The 19,434-nt window shown below is 43.7% G+C and overlaps 1 protein-coding gene across 1 annotated transcript in view; it reads left to right on the top strand.

Annotated features, from left to right (window-relative positions):
• Positions 1-19,434, top strand: part of LOC106594046 (low density lipoprotein receptor adapter protein 1) — a 129,711-nt gene that overhangs the window by 105,477 nt on the left and 4,800 nt on the right. Inside the window, exons 4-8 of the mRNA XM_045721182.2 lie at positions 4,244-4,358; positions 5,348-5,420; positions 5,969-6,052; positions 6,601-6,722; positions 9,569-9,603. Of these exons, the coding sequence (XP_045577138.1) occupies positions 4,244-4,358; positions 5,348-5,420; positions 5,969-6,052; positions 6,601-6,722; positions 9,569-9,603 (429 nt within the window). The remainder of the gene's footprint in view (positions 1-4,243; positions 4,359-5,347; positions 5,421-5,968; positions 6,053-6,600; positions 6,723-9,568; positions 9,604-19,434) is intronic.

Below are 19,434 nucleotides of genomic sequence, written 5' to 3' on the forward strand. Positions count from 1 at the left end.
TTATGCTTTTGTCGTAAAGCCTCTTTGAAAATCGAACAATGTGGTTAGATTAAGGAGATGTTTATCTTTTAAATTGTGTAAAATAGTTGATTGTTTGAGAAATTGAAATTATTAGATTTTTGATGTTTTGAATTTCCAGCCTTGTTAGCAATCCCGTCTCGGGGTTCATTGCTAACCTGTAGCCCCAACAGGTTAACCTCTCTAGGGTCGGCGGGACGAAATCGTCCCACCTACTCAACAGCCAGTTGAATCCCGTGGCGCGTTATTCAAATACCTTAGAAATGCTATTACTTCAATTTCTCAAACATATGACTATTTTACACCATTTTAAAGACAAGACTCTCGTTAATCTAACCACACTGTCCGATTTCAAAAAGGCTTTACAACGAAAGCAAAACATTAGATTATGTCAGCAGAGTACCCAGCCAGAAATAATCAGACACCCATTTTTCAAGCTAGCATATAATGTCACATAAACCCAAACCACAGCTAAATGCAGCACTAACCTTTGATGATCTTCATCAGATGACAATCTTAGGACATTATGTTATACAATACATGCATGTTTTGTTCAATCAAGTTCATATTTATATCAAAAACCAGCTTTTTACATTAGCATGTGACGTTCAGAACTAGCATATCCCCTGCAAACTTCTGGTGAATTTACTCAATTACTCACGATAAACGTTCACAAAAAACATAACAATTATTTTAAGAATTATAGATACAGAACTCCTCTATGCACTCGCTATGTCCAATTTTAAAATAGCTTTTCGGTGAAAGCACATTTTGCAATAATCTAAGTAGATAGCCCGGCATCACAGGGCTAGCTATTTAGACACCCACCAAGTTTAGCCCTCACCAAAGTCAGATTTACTATAAGAAAAATGTTATTACCTTTGCTGTTCTTCGTCAGAATGCACTCCCAGGACTTCTACTTCAATAACAAATATTGGTTTGGTTCAAAATAATCCATAGTTATGTTCAAATATCCTCTGTTTTGTTCGTGCGTTCAAGACACTATCCGAATGGTAAAGAAGGGTGACGCGCACGACGCATTTCGTGACAAAACATTTCTAAATATTCCATTACCGTACTTCAAAGCATGTCAACCGCTGTTTAAAATCAATTTTTATGCAATTTTTCTCGTAAAAAAAGCGATAATATTCCGACCGGGAAAGCGTGTTTAGGTTCAAAGAGAGAGAAAATAAAAACATGGGGTCGACTCGTGCACGCGCATCAGTCCCATTGACCTCTGATAGAGCACTCACCAAAAGCGCTAATGTTTTTCAGCCAGTGGCTGGAATTACATCATTCAGCTTTTTCCCGCCTTCTGAGAGCCTATGGGAGCCGTAGGAAGTGTCACGTTACAGCAAAGATCCTCAGTTTTCATTAAAGAGAGCCAAGAAGAACAAGAACTTGTCAGACAGGTCACTTCCTGTAAGGAATCTTCTCAGGTTTTTGCCTGCCATATGAGTTATATTATACTTACAGACACCATTGAAACAGTTTTAGAAACTTAAGGGTGTTTTCTATCCAAAGCCAATAATTATATGCATATCCTAGTTTCTGGGCAGTAGTAATAACCAGATTAAATCGGGTACGTTTTTTTATCCGGCCGTGCAAATACTGCCCCCTACCCCCAACAGGTTAAGTGAACAGTAGTTATAGTCATAATGTTACGTTTTGAACATAGTGTGTTGTACCGCGTTTCCCTCCTTCAGGGAACAGTAGTTATAGTCATAATGTTACATTTTGAACATAGTGTGTTGTACCGCGTTTCCCTCCTTCAGGGAACAGTAGTTATAGTCATAACGTTACGTTTTGAACATCAAAACTCTCTGTTTCCTTTTCCTTTCATTGGCTGTTGAAACCGGGGTGACTTACGTAGATAACAAGAAACATTTCCAGAACGTTCTCGCTTGGTTCTCATTTGCATTGTGACATTGTGTTTAATAGAGATGTATGTAGATTGAGTAGGAGTGCTGATATAGGACCAGTTTTGTCTTTTAGATCACCGTTAAAAATATTACATGGACAGATAGAATCTGATCCTAGATCAGCGCTCCTCCTCTGAGAGATTGATACTTATGGCCCCTTGGTAATGAATCTCTTTCTAAGTCTGTTCAGAGGTTTTACATCTTTGACAAGACAGCTTAAGATTCCGTAAAGAGTGTTTTTTTTTGTGTGTTTTTTTAAGACCATAAAGCTGATGTGTTCAGTTCGTTTCTGCTCTGCTCTGTCTTCAATGTTCTGTCTGTATCCCAAATGGGACCCTATTCCTTTAGATGTAGTTCACTACTTTTGACTAGGGTCCGTAGGGGTTTGGGACACAGTCTCTTTGGCCCATCTGTGATATATATATATTACCTAATTAATATTCATGTTTTCCCCTCACGCCCTGCTGTGATTGGCCTGCTGCTCATGCATATGCAACAGGTTGGGAAGAGCAGAGTGGAGTTATGAGTATAAAACTATCATCATATTCTCTCTCTGTCTCTCACTCTCTCTGTCTTTCTCTCTTTCACTCTCTCTCTCTGTCTCTCTCTCTCTCTCTCTCTCTCTCTCTCTCTCTCTCTCTTTCTGTCTCTCTCTTTCTCTCTTGCTGTATTTATCTCCATATTTTTCTCTATCCCTCTCTCTCTCTCGCTGTATTTCTCTCTATATATTTTTCTTTATTGCTCTCTCTTTCTCTCTCTCTCCCTCTCTCCCTCCCTCTCTCTCTCTCTCTTTCTCTCTCTCTCTCTCACTGTATTTCTCTATATATTTCTCTCTATTCAATGAAATTCAAAGGGGCTTTATTGGCATGGGCAACATACACTACATGACCAAAAGTATGTGGACACCTGGTGATTCCAAAATCATGAGCATTAATATGGAGTTGGTCCCCCCTTTGCTGCTATATCAGCCTCCACTTTTCTGGGAAGGCTTTCCGCTAGATGTTGGAACATTGGGGTGGCAGGTAGCCTAGTGGTTAGAGTGTTGGACTTGTAACCAAAAGGTTGCAAGATTGAATCCCTGAGCTGACAAAGTAAAAATATGTAATTTTGCCCCTGAACAAGGCAGTTAACCCACTGTTCCTAGGCCATCATTGAAAATAAGAATTGGTTCGTATCTGACTTGCCTAGTTAAATAAAGGTTAAATAAAAAAATGGCTTTGGGGACTTGATTCCTTCAGCCACAAGAGCATTAGTGAGGTCGGGCACTGATTTTGGGTGATTAGGCCTGGCTCACAGTCTGTGTTCCAATTCATCCCAAAGGTGTTCGATGGGGTTGAGGTCAGGGCTCTGTGCAGGCCAGTCAATTTCTTCCACACCAATCTTGACAAACCATTTCTGTATCAACTTCACTTTCTGCATGGTGGCATTGTCATGCTGAAACAGGAAAGGGCCTTCCCAAACTGTTGCCACAAAGTCAGAATCACCTAGAATGTCATTGTATGCTGTAGCATTAAGATTTCCCTTCACTGGAACTAAGAGGCCCTGCCCGACCCATGAAAAACAGCCCCAGACCATTATTCCTCCTCCACCAAACTTTACAGTTGGCACTATGCATTGGGGCAGGTAGAATTCTTCTGGCATCCGCCAAACCCAGATTTGTCTGTTGGACTGCCAGATGGTGAAACGTGAATATTCACTCCATAAAAAAAATAAAATAATGTTTTACCCCTTTGGTAGTTACAGTCTTGTCTCATCGCTGCAACTCCGCTACGGATTCGGAAGAGGCCATGCATCCTCCGAAACACGACCCTGACAGGCCGCACAGATTCTTGACACACTGCTCGCTTAACCCGGAAGCCAGCCGCACCAATGTGTCAGAGGAAACACCGTCCAACTGGTGACCGATGTCAGCTTGCAGGCACACGGCCCACCACAAGGAGTCCCTATTGCACAATGAGACAAGGAAATCACTCCCCTAACCCGGAAGACGCTGGGCCAATTGTGCGCCGCCTCATGGGTCTCCCGGTCACGGCCGGATGTGACACATCGAACACGAGGCTGTTCCTTAGACCGCTGCTTCACTCGGGAGGTCGTAATTCATCACTCCAGGGAGTGTTTACAAAGTCAGGTTTTATTTTGACATTGAAGTGAGGTTTTATTTGACAGTGAAGTGAAGTTTGTGGTATGTTTTCTGTCATGTTCTTCCATATCCTAGACCCGCATTGGTTGATGGGAGTTGTGTTTTTTTCCATACACTAGACCCCTTTGGTTGATGGGAGTTGTATTTTTCTCTCCTCCTGCAGAATCTCTTACTGCACAGCAGATAAAACTCAGGACAAGGTGTTTGCCTACGTTTCCCAGAGTCAGTTCAACGAGACACTTGAGTGCCACGCTTTCCTCTGCCACAAGAAGAAGATCGTAAGTGAGCAACAGTTTTCATTTTGAAAAGACACTCGTCTCTTACTGTTATCGTTTAAAAGTCCTGTTTGATAGTAATGATCCCAGACACTGAATATCATAAATAAAACCTTGAATAAATGAAGATGTTTTATTCACCTGACTTCATAAGACACCAGGTTTTTCAATAGAAGACCAAACTTACTCTCTTTAGACGCAGACTGCAGTATAAAAGCTGGTGTGTGGCTCCATCTTGTGGTAACAATGGGTAGTGCATGTCTGATCATGTTTACTGTATATTTGCTTAAACTCTTAACAGTAAGGGCCAGTTTAACTATGGTAGACATCACTCTGAATCAGGGCCAGTTTAACTATGGTAGACATCACTCTGAATCAGGACCAGTTTAACTATGGTAGACATCACTCTGAATCAGGGCCAGTTTAACTATGGTAGACATCACTCTGAATCAGGACCAGTTTAATTATGGTAGACATCACTCTGAATCAGGACCAGTTTAACTATGGTAGACATCACTCTGAATCAGGGCCAGTTTAATTATGGTAGACATCACTCTGAATCAGGACCAGTTTAACTATGGTAGACATCACTCTGAATCAGGACCAGTTTAACTATGGTAGACATCACTCTGAATCAGGGCCAGTTTAACTATGGTAGACATCACTCTGAATCAGGACCAGTTTAACTATGGTAGACATCACTCTGAATCAGGGCCAGTTTAACTATGGTAGACATCACTCTGAATCAGGACCAGTTTAACTATGGTAGACATCACTCTGAATCAGGACCAGTTTAACTATGGTAGACATCACTCTGAATCAGGACCAGTTTAACTATGGTAGACATCACTCTGAATCAGGACCAGTTTAACTATGGTATACATCACTCTGAAGATATAGTTCAGAGCCATGTATCATTCCCTGAGGTTTTTTGAAGATGTCGCCGATCAGAGTGCGTTATTCTCTGAGGTCATGTGTTCTGTCATTGACAGGCCCAGGCTGTGACGCTAACAGTAGCCCAGGCCTTCAAAGTAGCTCTGGACCTGTGGGAGATTGCTCAGGAAGGTGAGTACTAACTCCAACGGTAAATCAGGAAGGTGAGTACTAACTCCAACAGTAAATCAGGAAGGTGAGTACTAACTCCAACAGTAAATCAGGAAGGTGAGTACTAACTCTAATGGTAAATCAGGAAGGTGATTACTAACTCCAACAGTAAATCAGGAAGGTGAGTACTAACTCTAACAGTAAATCAGGAAGGTGATTACTAACTCCAACGGTAAATCAGGAAGGTGAGTACTAACTCCAACAGTAAATCAGGAAGGTGAGTACTAACTCTAACAGTAAATCAGGAAGGTGATTACTAACTCCAACGGTAAATCAGGAAGGTGAGTACTAACTCCAACAGTAAATCAGGAAGGTGAGTACTAACTCCAACGGTAAATCAGGAAGGTGAGTACTAACTCCAACGGTAAATCAGGAAGGTGAGTACTAACTATTAACCGTAGCTCAGGACGTTAGATCATTAATGCTGTTAATGCTGTTGATCGAAGTGTGCAGAGATTCTTCCCCTTTAAGGACAGACTCTTCTCTTCACTTCTCCTCTCTGTCCTCAGATAAAAGTAAGAAGGCCAGGACGTGCTGCTCATGTTCTGTCAGCGATGGACAGACAGAGACGACAAACACACACTGTGTCTCAGGTAGGGCAACTTCCTGGTACTCTTGCTGTATGACCTTGACAGCTGTTGTTACTAAAGCCTTTTGCTGCTCAACTCTAGCACGGCAGGGAGTCTGCAGATGTAGACCCCTTCCATAAGACACACTCACTGCACTTGAGGTTAGTCACTTAGCTACTCTCTGCTCCACTCTCCTCCCAGTGCTCATGGCTTCGGGGGAGACAGCTTGAGATTCTGCTAAAGTGGTGCAGTAAAGCCTCGGGGACCTGGCCTGATCACTACAGTTGAAAGTTTCGGGTCATTAAAATTCTAGTGCTGTGATGGCCATGTCCCATGGGCTTTCATTGATCTACTCTGTCCTGTGACGCAGGGTCATAGAAACTACAAAAGATGAGCCTCTCTCTCTCTCTCTCTCTCTCTCTCTCTCTCTCTCTCTCTCTCTCTCTCTCTCTCTCTCTCTCTCTCGTCTCTGTCTCTCTCTCTCTCTCTCTCTCTCTCTCTCTCTCTCTCTCTCTCTCTCTCTCTCTCTCTCTCTCTCCTCCAACCTCCCTCCCTTGCTCCTTCCCCCTCAGACTCAGAGAAGCATCAGCCCCTGGAGAAGGAAGAGAAACTGAGACGGCCATTCTTCTCCATGTCGTTCAGCTCGCCCCGCAACAAACCCACCCGGAAACGACCAATCAAACACGACTCCTGGGTAGGTCACGACCTTGGGTTCCGGGCCTCTGATTGGTCTAGCCAGTCTCATTATCACACCTAATGTGACTCAAACAGTATTTCTTCTCCTCTGAGGATAAATTTGGACTGTTAAAGGATATTGTTTAGAGATAACGGATGATAAACTGGGACTGTTCAAGGATATTGTTTAGAGATAACGGATGATAATGACATGAACCCCGTTCTGCGGCGGACTGGGACCAAATATCGGCCATGGCATTTCTAACACACCGGCCCCCAATTATTAACCAGATAATGATCATTTTGTACAACACACCCAAGTTATACATGCCCACTAGGCTTCAAATGTACCAGCCCATCTGGCACATGCCAGAGATGCCAGATGGCCAGTCCGCCCCTGTCCCCATTAGACATGGCCTCGATTATAATAGAGGTGGATAGTCTTCTCTACTACAGGCTTTAAAACTCTTTAGTGCAAGGGGGTTCTTTTCGAAACGGCCATATACTATATACGTTATTTTTTTATTTTATTTATTTTTATTTCACCTTTATTTAACCAGGTAGGCAAGTTGAGAACAAGTTCTCATTTACAATTGCGACCTGGCATATTATTGCGACCTGTTATTAAGGTGTAGAGGTCACCCCTAAATAATAGTTTATGGTTCATAAATCCTAAACTTAACATCGAGTTATGATAGCTGACCCTGGATCAGTGGTTAGTTGAATGTTCTCCTTACTCCAAACACAAGAGCGGTTACTTGTTATGCAGCTGTGTTGACATATACTGGCCACTAGGTGGCAGCGTTTCCCTTTTGAATGTTAAATACTCCACTTCATCTGATACGTGTCCTCACTGGGAGACTGAGAGTAACCACATCTCATCAACTAGTCTGTCAACTACATTATAAAGTCTCTCTCTCTCAATTACATTTAAGGGGCTTTATTGGCATGGGAAACATATGTTTACATTGACAAAGCAAGTGAAATATGTCATTATCTATATGTACAGTGTTGTAACGATGTGAAAATAGTTATAGTACAAAAGGGAAAATAAATAAACATAAATATGGGTTGTATTTATAATGTGTTTGTTCTTCACTGGTTGCCCTTTTCTTGTGGCAACAGGTCATCAATCTTGCTGCTGTGGTGGCACACTGTGGTATTTCACCCAGTAGATATGGGAGTTTATCAAGAATGGATTTGTTTTCAAATTCTTTGTGGATCTGTGTAATCTGAGGGAAATATGTGTCTCTAATATGGTCATACATTTGGCAGGAGGTTAGGAAGTGCAGCTCAGTTTCCACCTCATTTTGTGGGCAGTGTTGCACATAGCCTGTCTTCTATTGAGAGCCAGGTCTGCCTACGGCGGCCTTTCTCAATAGCAAGACTATGCTCACTGAGTCTGTACATAGTCAAAGCTTTCCTTAAGTTTGGGTCAGTCACAGTGGTCAGGTATTCTGCCACTGTGTACTCTCTGTTTAGGGCCAAATAGCATTCTAGTTTGCTCTGTTTTTTTTGTTAAATTCTTTCCAATGTGTCAAGTAATTATCTTTGTGTTTTCTCCTGATTTGGTTGGGTCGCTCTCGGTCTTCCCCTCTCTCGTCACTCTCTTTCTCTCGTCACTCTCTTTCTCTCTATTTACTGAATATTCTGTATTAAAAGTCTACCGAAGGATGTATCTGAAATATGTCTCCTTTAGTATTCTAAATTTGACCGCATGTCACAAACCAGTGCAATATTATTAACAAACGAATATTGATTTAAAATATTGATATACACTGAGTGCATCAAACGTTAGGACCCCCCCCCCCTTGCCCTCAGAACAACGTCAATTTTGTACACTCAGTGGAGATTGAAAAAGTGTAGAGATGAAATACTGCTCTGCAGCTCTTGGTAATTCACTTAAAACCTCTTAAGGATAAGAAAAATTTTTTTACATTTTCGTCTAAAATGACATAACCAAATCTAACTGCCTGTAGCTCAGGACCTGAAGCAAGGATATGCATATTATTGGTACCATTTGAAAGTAAACACTTTGAGGTTTGTAGTGATGTGAAATGAATGTAGGAGAGAATATAACACATTAGATCTGGTAAAAGATAATAAAAAGAAGAAAAAAACAACGTTTTTTTTGTACCATCATCTTTGAAATGGAAGAGAAAGGCCATAATGTATTATTCCAGCCCAGGTGCAATTTAGATTTTGGCCACTAGATGGCAGCAGTGTATGTGCAAAGGTTTAGACTGATCCAATGAACCATTGCGTATCAGTTCAAAATGTTGTATCAAGACTGCCCAAATGTGCCTAATTGGTTTATTAATACATTTTCAAGTTCATAATTGTGCACTTTCCTCAAACAATAGCATGGTATTCTTTCACTGTAATAGTTACTGTAAATTGGACAGTGCAGTTAGATTGACAAGAATTTAAGTTTTCGGCCAATATCAGATATGTCTACGTCCTGGGAAATGTTCCTGTTACTTACAACCTCATGCTAATCACATTAGCCTACATTAGCTTAACTGTCCCGTGGGGGGGGACACCGATTTAATTTTAAAAAAAAACATCACTGCACTATTTGATTGAAGCTATGTTGGTTGAAGCTATTTCATAATATGGTGCACTGAGGAGGTGTACAGAATTGATACTGGTACCGTATTTTGTGATAAATGTTACAGTTTGTAGGTTATATTGGCCTGCACATTGATGTGTACAGTGTCACGGGGGTTGTCTTGGTACTGTTTCTATTCACAGGACGTGGAGGTCATCGTACGATTTGTAGGTTATCTTCGATGCATACAGTACATACTGTACTACAGTACATTTTGTCTCATGGGGCTTCTTCGTTCCCTTTTTTATTCGCAGGATGTGGAGGATGGCCTCGCTGATGCATTCTCAAGGTAATATTTAAATTGTTTTACATTCTATTGTATCTCAAATACTGTTAAATCTAATTTCTTAACATGTTTTAAGCCCCCAACCTGAGACTGCTTTGAAAAGACATGTTTCTGGGTTGAAATTTCCAGATAACTTTCTCGCAAACAAACAATTTTCGGGAGTTATCAAGGTCCACATCTATCCACTAATATCCACTAATAGTTTAATAAAGTAACTGTTGGTAAAGTAGAGTAAAATAAAAATAAATGTGGTGGTGTATGGACTGACTTGAGATCAGTTGTACATGTAGTGGTGTATGGACTGACTTGAGATCAGTTGTATTGGTGTATGGACTGACTTGAGATCAGTTGTAAATGTAGTGGTGTATGGACTGACTTAAAATCAGTTGTAAATGTAGTGGTGTATGGACTGACTTTAGATCAGTTGTACATGTAGTGGTGTATGGACTGACTTGAGATCAGTTGTACATGTAGTGGTGTATGGACTGACTTGAGATCAGTTGTACATGTAGTGGTGTATGGACTGACTTGAGATCAGTTGTAGTGGTGTATGGACTGACTTGAGATCAGTTGTAGTGGTGTATGGACTGACTTGAGATCAGTTGTAGTGGTGTATGGACTGACTTGAGATCAGTTGTAGTGGTGTATGGACTGACTTGAGATCAGTTGTAGTGGTGTATGGACTGACTTGAGATCAGTTGTATCAGCAATAAGGAAATTAAACAAGCTATGAAAAAATAAAGTAGAACATAAGTCCAGGGTATATTTCCCTGGCTCTCTCTACGTCTAGGCAGGGCTCTTTAACCTAAATGACTGCAATTAACATGTTCTAAGCCCCCAACCTGAGACTGCTTTGAAAAGACAAGTTTCTGGGTTGAAATTACCAGATCACTTTCCCGTAAACAAACAGTTTTTGTGGAGTTACCAATGACGTATAACACATACATGGCTTTGGCACATCCTTATCAGGTTGGTGTTCAGACGACTGGGTCTGGAAACCCTGCGTGAACGTTGGGAAACTTAACAGGTTGGTGTTCAGACGACTGGGTCTGGAAACCCTGCGTGAACGGGATGAGTATTCAGGGTTGAGTATTACCTGGGAACAGCGTCTCTCAGGTTTCAAGGGGGTGTGTGCTAGGTGGTGAAAATGCAAGCTGATATTATTTCTAATGTGCCACCTCAGCTGCAGTAGGCAACACTAAAACAATCTTTAGGCTGGTTTACAAAATATAACTTTATTATACAAACCTTTTCTAAACATCCAAATTCACTTTCAAATGATACATTCAGAACAAAACATGTCTTAACTTGTTCAACTTCTGACCTGTTGTTTTGGGGTTCTGTACATTTCTGACTGTGTGGTTTTTTTGTTGTTGTCTGAAAATAGAAAATTACATTATAATTTGAAAACTACAGCCCTTGTCTGTTTGGAAATTTAACTGAAATCTTACTGCTGGCAATGTCATCCCACCGGCCTCCTAAATATCTGTCCCTCTCTCTGCCTCTGTCCCTCTCTCTGCCTCTGTCCCTCTCTCTGCCTCTGTCCCTCTCTCTGCCTCTGTCCCTCGCTCTGTACCTGTTCCTCTCTCTGCCTCTGTTCCTCTCTCTGCCTCTGTTCCTCTCTCTGCCTCTGTTCCTCTCTCTGCCTCTGTCCCTCTCTCTGCCTCTGTCCCTCTCTCTGCCTCTGTCCCTCGCTCTGTCCCTGTCCCTCTCTCTGTCCCTGTCCCTCTCTCTGCCCCTGTCCCTCTCTCTGCCTCTGTCCTTCTCTCTGCCTCTGTCCCTCTCTCTGCCTCTGTCCCTCTCTCTGCCTCTGTTCCTCTCTCTGCCTCTGTCCCTCGCTCTGCCTCTGTCCCTCTCTCTGTCCCTGTCTCTGTCCCTGTCCCTCTCTCTGCCTCTGTCCCTCTCTCTGCCTCTGTCCCTCTCTGTCCCTGTCCTCTCTCTGTCCCTGTCCCTCTCTGTCCTGTCCCTCTCTCTGCCTCTGTCCCTCTCTCTGCCTCTGTTCCTCGCTCTGCCTCGCCTGCCTCTGTTCCTCGCTCTGCCTCTGTTCCTCGCTCTGTCCCTGTCCCTCTCTCTGCCTCTGTCCCTCTCTCTGCCTCTGTCCCTCTCTCTGCCTCTGTCCCTCTCTCTGCCTCTGCCCCTCTCTCTGTCCCTGTCCCTCTCTCTGCCTCTGTCCCTCTCTCTGTCCCTGTCTGCCGGAGGGGGCTGCTCGTATGGGTGCATGGGGTGGCACCGCATATGTGGAGTAGAGCTGGGGCTTTTTAGGATGGAAGGGGTCAGTAGGGTGGTACGTGGGGGCGACCCCAGGGGCCTTGAGGAGATGAATGGGGGTCCTCTGGTTAACGGGAAACGTTGTATGCCCTCCTGAGGAGGAGAGGACAGAGGAAGAGCAGGAGGAGGAAGGCAACATGTCCTGGGGAGGGTCGCCACTGCATAACAACAACCCAGTGCTGAATCCAACATGTCTGAAAGAAACACAATGACAGAAAGTCTGTTTAGATAAAACAAAAGTTGCCACATTGATTATTGCGATCCTAATGAATATAGTTGTTTTTATATGAACAACACATGTGAATAATTGTTCAAATCTAACTGGAGTTTCATGTCAACAACCTCATGTTGTTGTTGTATTTTTTTATTATCTTCCAAAGACAACAAAATAATATTACCCCAACAGGGTCACCTGGTAAGACTGACCTGGCAACAGCATAGCCTGAAGGGAGGGGTGGAAGGTGTGGAACCAGAGGAGCCTGGGATGTAGGAATATTGACTACAATCATGATCATTTATGTCTCCATAAAACACCTATATGCTTTAATATTAATTACACGTTTTTTTGTTGTTGCTACACTCACAAAATCCAACGCTCTCAGGAAATCAAACCACACAGACATGTAGCCGTATCCTACCTTTTGTTGTCCAGCTGAGAGTGAATGATGTTGTCCATGACAGAGGTGTTGTTCAGGTCTTTGACCATGTCCTTAGCCCCCCTGGTGCTGGTGAAAATCTCCTCCACCTTTCCAAACTTGATGCACATCTTGGCCAGGAAGGGCTACTTGATGTTGTCATTGAGGCTAGCAAAGGTCACCTTGAGGGGTGCCCTTGTAGAACTCATCCAGAGGTCAGCTCTTTCAGGGGAAGGGAACTCATCCAGAGGTCACCTCCTTGAGGGGAAGGGAACTCATCCAGAGGTCACCTCCTTGAGGGGAAGGGAACTCATCCAGAGGTCACCTCCTTGAGGGGAAGGGAACTCATCCAGAGGTCACCTCCTTGAGGGGAAGGGAACTCATCCAGAGGTCACCTCCTTGAGGGGAAGGGAACTCATCCAGAGGTCACCTCCTTGAGGGGAAGGGAACTCATCCAGAGGTCACCTCCTTGAGGGGAAGGGAACTCATCCAGAGGTCACCTCCTTGAGGGGAAGGGAACTCATCCAGAGGTCACCTCCTTGAGGGGAAGGGAACTCATCCAGAAGTCACCTCCTTGAGGGGAAGGGAACTCATCCAGAAGTCACCTCCTTGAGGGGAAGGGAACTCATCCAGAGGTCACCTCCTTGAGGGGAAGGGAACTCATCCAGAGGTCACCTCCTTGAGGGGAAGGGAACTCATCCAGAGGTCACCTCCTTGAGGGGAAGGGAACTCATCCAGAGGTCACCTCCTTGAGGGGAAGGGAACTCATCCAGAGGTCACCTCCTTGAGGGGAAGGGAACTCATCCAGAGGTCACCTCCTTGAGGGGAAGGGAACTCATCCAGAGGTCACCTCCTTGAGGGGAAGGGAACTCATCCAGAGGAGGGGTTTATGAATGAAGCACACACAGACAGCATACACTAGGCTTCTCATTGTCATAATGACCTCAACACAGTCACCTTGAGAAACAATACCAACAGATACATTGCGTGTTCCCAGATCTGTTTGTGCCATCTTGCCAACTCCTTTGATAATTGTCAAACATGTTTGGCATAGCAATGAGTATAGTAGTTGGCAAGACAACAGATCTGGGACCAGGCTGGCAGATACACATTATATGCTTTAAATCTCATAGACAACACATCTCTACAATAACGATTACATTCAAAATCCAAACCGGTTACCTCTGAGCTGTAAGCTGATGGCATACTGCTTGGAGCGTCCGGAGCTCATCATTGGCTGGCTACATACTGCTTGGAGCCCCCGGAGCTCATCATTGGCTGGCTTCATACTGCTCGGAGCCCCCTGAGCTCATCATTGGCTGGCTCTGGTAGTCACGCTTTACACACCCGAAAATATCACATTAGGTTGATGCACAATAATCAGGAGTGTACAATCCCAGAAATCCTTGTGTAAGTGCGTAGTCAGGAGTGTATGATGCCAGGAATACTTTATAGGAGACAGACAGCATGAGGGGTTGTTAAGGTTAGTGGGGCAGCAGATCATGTCTTTTTATAGGAGACATAAGTCTCTCACAAAACAGCAGATCAGAAGAACTGCTAGAGGCGCCGTCAGAAGAACTGCTAGAGGCGCCGTCAGAAGAACTGCAAGAGGCGCCGTCAGAAGAACTGCAAGAGGCGCCGTCAGAAGAACTGCAAGAGGCGCAGTCAGAAGAACTGCCGTCAGAAGAACTGCTAGAGGCGCCGTCAGAAGAACTGCTAGAGGCGCCGTCAGAAGAACTGCAAGAGACGCCGTCAGAAGAACCGCAAGAGGGGCTTTTGAAGACTACAATCAATCACAATGCCTCCTGGGTAATGGAGGCAGGGACGGTTTCTTTCCTTCTGCTTGTTTGTTTTCCTTTTATTTTGGGCCCCCGGATTGATCCAACCAGGCCAGAACCGTTTGTAGAACGATTCCCGAGATGATAGTATAGAAATAGAATCTATAGAACCTGACTTGAATTTCTATGGACACAAACTCCCATCTATATTGTAATCAATCTCTATAGTCACACTGAGGTTGGGTTGTGGTGTGTGTGTGTGTGTGTGTTATTATATCATTAATGGATTATGTTTTAAATGCTCATTCAAGTGCGGTAAATGGGTACATTTTCATGTTTAAAAAAAGAACAATTGTTCAAAAACAAGCTGTTTACTACTCTGCCCCTCAGTGACTGCCAGCACCGCTTCCGTGAGCACATAAGCCGTGGGAACATTGCTTCGATTGTTTTGCCAGCTATTTGCTATGAGGGGGAAATACCTCAATGCAATCGCAAGATTTCATAGCATGAATTATAACAGCACAAAGTAAATGGATATGCGTCCGTTCAGTCAGAACTTCTAGGTCTGCTGTAGTCTCCATCCCAATGAGTCTCTCGTGCCAGATGGCTTACTTCTTTCTCCATGAGAGTAGATCTGCTCTATCAAATACAGAAGGCGCTAATACAAAAAACGAATTGTAATTCATTTGTAAATAAATAAATCAGAACAGTCAAGGGAGCCTGGGACCTGATAAACCAGACATCTACATCCAACAGGAGTGGAAGGACAGAGCGATACACTAACTAGAACCTTCTCGGATCTGGTAGGACAAAAAAAAAAACATGACCAATGTTATTGTTTATAAGGTTCTACAGTAGGTGACAGGGCGTCATGTTTGGACTAAAACAGAATAAAACCGGGTGTATCAGAACCCATGTTGAAAGGAATTAGCCAGTTACAGAAACATTTAGAAAAAAAATTTCTGTTGTAAAATTAACCAGTTAGCTATCTACCTTTTGAACAACACATCCGCCACGCTGATCCTCAACACCGGGACACCTCAGGGGTGCGTGCTTAGTCCCCTCCTGTACTCCCTGTTCACTCATGACTTCACGGAAAAGGCACGACTCCAACACCATCATTAAGTTTGCTGATGACACAACAGTGGTAGCCCTGATCACCGACAATGATGAGACAGCCTAAGTCAGAGACCTGACCGTGTGGTGCAAGGTCAACAACCTCTCCCTCAACGTGATAAAGACTAAGGAGATGATTGTGGACTACAGGAAAAGGAGGACCGAGCACACCCCCATTCTCATCGACGGGGCTGTAGTGGAGCAGGTTGAGAGCTTCAAGTTCCGTGGCGTCCACATCACCAACAAACTAACACGGTCCAAGCACACCATGACAATCGTGAAGGGGGCACGACAAAACCTATTCCCCCTCAGGAGACTGAAAAGATTTGGCATGGGTCCTCAGATCCTCAAAAGATTTTACAGCTGCACCATCGAGAGCGTCCGGACTGGTTGCATCACTGCCTGGTATGGCAATTGCTCGGCCTCCGACCGCAAGGCACTACAGAGGGTAGTGCGTACAGCCCAGTACATCACCAGGGCCAAGCTTCCTGCCATCCAGGACCTCTATACCAGGCGGTGTCAGAGGAAGGCCGTAGAAATTGTCAAAGACTCCAGCCACCCTAGTCATAGACTGTTCTCTCTGCTACCACACGACAAGCGGTACCGGAGCGCCAAGTCGAGGTCCAAAAGGATTCTAAACAGCTTCTACCCCCAAGCCATAAGACTCCTGAACAGCTAATCAAATGGCTACCCAGACTATTTGCATTGCCCCCCCCCCCCTTTCTTCACTGCTGCTACTCTCTGTTATTATCTATGCATAGTCACTTTAATAACTCTACCTACATGTACATATTACCTCAATTACCTCAACACTGGTGCCCCCGCACGTTAACTCTGTACCGGTACCCCTCTGTATATAGCCTCCACATTGACTCTGTACCGGTTCCCCCTGTATATAGCCTCCACATTGACTCTGTACCGTAATACCCTGTATATAGCCTCCACATTGACTCTGTATCGGTACACCCTGTATATAGCCTCCACATTGACTCTGTACCGGTACCCCCCTGTATATAGCCTCCACATTGACTCTGTACCGGTACCCCCCTGTATATAGCCTCCACATTGACTCTGTACCGGTACCCCCCTGTATATAGCCTCCATATTGACTCTGTACCGGTACCCCCTGTATATAGTCTCCACATTGACTCTGTACCGTTTCCCCCTGTATATAGCCTCCACATTGACTCTGTACCGTTTCCCCCTGTATATAGCCCCGCTATTGTTATTTACTGCTGCTCTTTAATTATTTGTTATTCTTAATAAATCTGTAACCTAATAAAATGTGTAAAAAGTAAAGGGGTCTGAGTACTTACCGAAGGCACTGTATTTCTGTCTCGTTGCTTTGTTAACTCCAACCACCTCGTGCCCCAGGTATTCAGCCAATCAGCGACCGCTGCTGTGTGGTTATACAATGGCTAGCTACCCAGGGTTGTATGTGGGCAACGGGACATGAAAGCTGATTTCCAGATACATCACTGTAGATTGTGTATTGTCAGTGTGAAATAAAATGCCATGTTATACACTATCCAAAAACATTATCCAAAGTGTATTTTAGATATACTGTATATTCCCCAGGCATTGGATTGGCTTAACGTTTTTTAAACATGACTCATTAAAAACGTCCGTTTTGACAGAGTTGAAAACGTTGGCCAGGCTTCTTAATGCATTATGGAAGTGTGAATAATTTAACCTGATCTAAAATGTGATGCTTTTAGATTTCAGCTGGTTTGTTCCTTTTTAAAATATACCCTAATTTGAGCCCATGAAGTTGCAGGGCTGGAGCAAGACTTTGTGGATTATTTATTGCTACTGGGTAAAAGTGGACACTGCATTTATCTGTCTCCTTTAACACTAAGCTTAAGTAGCCTATTCACAGACTGAGGACATCTATGTGTGTGTACAAGGCAATTACATTTCTTCATACTTAGAATAACCTGCCATGTCTGCATGCAATGCGGAGTCTTTTGAACTCTCTCCTTATAAAGGAGCTGTTTCAATGATGAAAACGTTGCTGGTCTGACCCTGCCGTTGGGCTGTAAAGCTATCTAGCCCTGACCAGTAGCGTTGCGTGGGTAAAATCACCGGGGAAGCCAAGTCCCGCCCCCCCCCCCCCCCCCCCCCCCCCCGCCAAAATGTCAAAGTACAACCTATGTGTTGTGATAATTGTGTTATTTGCTCTATAACCTGTTAGTTCATATGCCTTGACACAGTGATATAAACAGTAGGCCTAAAGGCTGAGACAATAAGAAGACACAGTGGCAGAATAAATTCAGTCACAACTTTGGTTCATCACAAAACCGGAGAGCAACTTCTGTCCGGTGAAGTCCACAAAGCATATTGCATGTAACAGATAGTTACATGACCTACATCATGGTCAAGCAAGTTAATCTTTCCGACATTTTCGTACTACTCAACAAATATTGATTTAGAACCACGGAGAGATACCTCGAGTCACAATGAAAACAGGCGCTGCCTCCACTATTCCAGCAACATTTCAACTTCAACATTTCAACATCATCTTTTCAGTTAAATATGATGTAGCTGTCCATGGTTTTGATTTGTGTGTGTGTGTGTGTGTGTGTTTAACATATTGAACTTCCTTCCTCTCAGGCCAGGGGCGTAATGTATTTATTTATGTTTGCCTCAAAATCACTATTATAATCATTGGCCGTTGCAGAGAATTAAGTAAAACCACAAGTCCAAGCTAATTTAGGAAAGGGACAATTTTAGCTAGCTAGCCACCGGAGGACAACGACACAACGAGATACAACAATTCCATTTTTTTTTCTGTCAATGACGTTTTGCTTTTGATGTGATTGGTGTGAAGCCAAATCCAAACTGGCTTCCCTTGACACTTTCTTTTTTTTTGTTTGTGCCAGGACCTATCATAGTTGAGCTCGCTCAGTTTAGCTCAGCACTGATTGGCTATTATTTTATACTTTTTTTTCATCAAGGGAAGCCAAATACTTCCTGGCTTCCCCTGCATTCAATACTACGACGGCAACAATGTCATACTCTTTTCGACCAGACAACATCAGATAGATGGGCTACATATACAGAGACAGAGGGGCACTGTTTCGCTCGCATGGATGCTTTCTCCGTTGAGATAAATTCAACCTCTTGCGAAATCAAAGGAAAATTATGACACACAAAATATACATTATTTAATGTATTTTTTGGTGGGGTTTTTTTGGTACGTTTTTTGGGGAAGCCTGGCTTCCCTTGGCGTTCATGAATACATGCCACTGGCCCTGACCCTGCCGTTGGGCATAAAACCAACTAGCCCTGACCCTGCTAACTAACCTTAAAACTAACTAGCCCTGACCCTGCTAACTAGCCTTAAAGCTAACTAGTCCTGACCCTGCTAACTAGCCTTAAAACTAACTAGTCCTGACCCTGCTAACTAGCCTTAAAGCTAACTAGTCCTGACCCTGCTAACTAGCCTTAAAACTAACTAGCCCTGACCCTGCCGTTGGGCATAAAACCAACTAGCCCTGACCCTGCTAACTAACCTTAAAACTAACTAGCCCTGACCCTGCTAACTAGCCTTAAAGCTAACTAGTCCTGACCCTGCTAACTAACCTTAAAACCAACTAGCCCTGACCCTGCTAACTAGCCTTAAAACCAACTAGCCCTGACCCTGCTAACTAGCCTTAAAACTAACTAGCCCTGACCCTGCCGTTGGGCATAAAACCAACTAGCCCTGACCCTGCTAACTAACCTTAAAACCAACTAGCCCTGACCCTGCTAACTAACCTTAAAACCAACTAGCCCTGACCCTGCTAACTAACCTTAAAACCAACTAGCCCTGACCCTGCTAACTAACCTTAAAACCAACTAGCCCTGACCCTGCTAACTAGCCTTAAAACCAACTAGCCCTGACCCTGCTAACTAGCCTTAAAACTAACTAGCCCTGACCCTGCCGTTGGGCATAAAACCAACTAGCCCTGACCCTGCTAACTAACCTTAAAACTAACTAGCCCTGACCCTGCTAACTAGCCTTAAAGCTAACTAGTCCTGACCCTGCTAACTAG

Source organism: Salmo salar, chromosome 06, assembly GCF_965601325.2.
Source record: "Salmo salar chromosome 06, fSalSal1, whole genome shotgun sequence".
In the NCBI taxonomy this organism is placed as follows: Eukaryota; Metazoa; Chordata; class Actinopteri; order Salmoniformes; family Salmonidae; genus Salmo; species Salmo salar.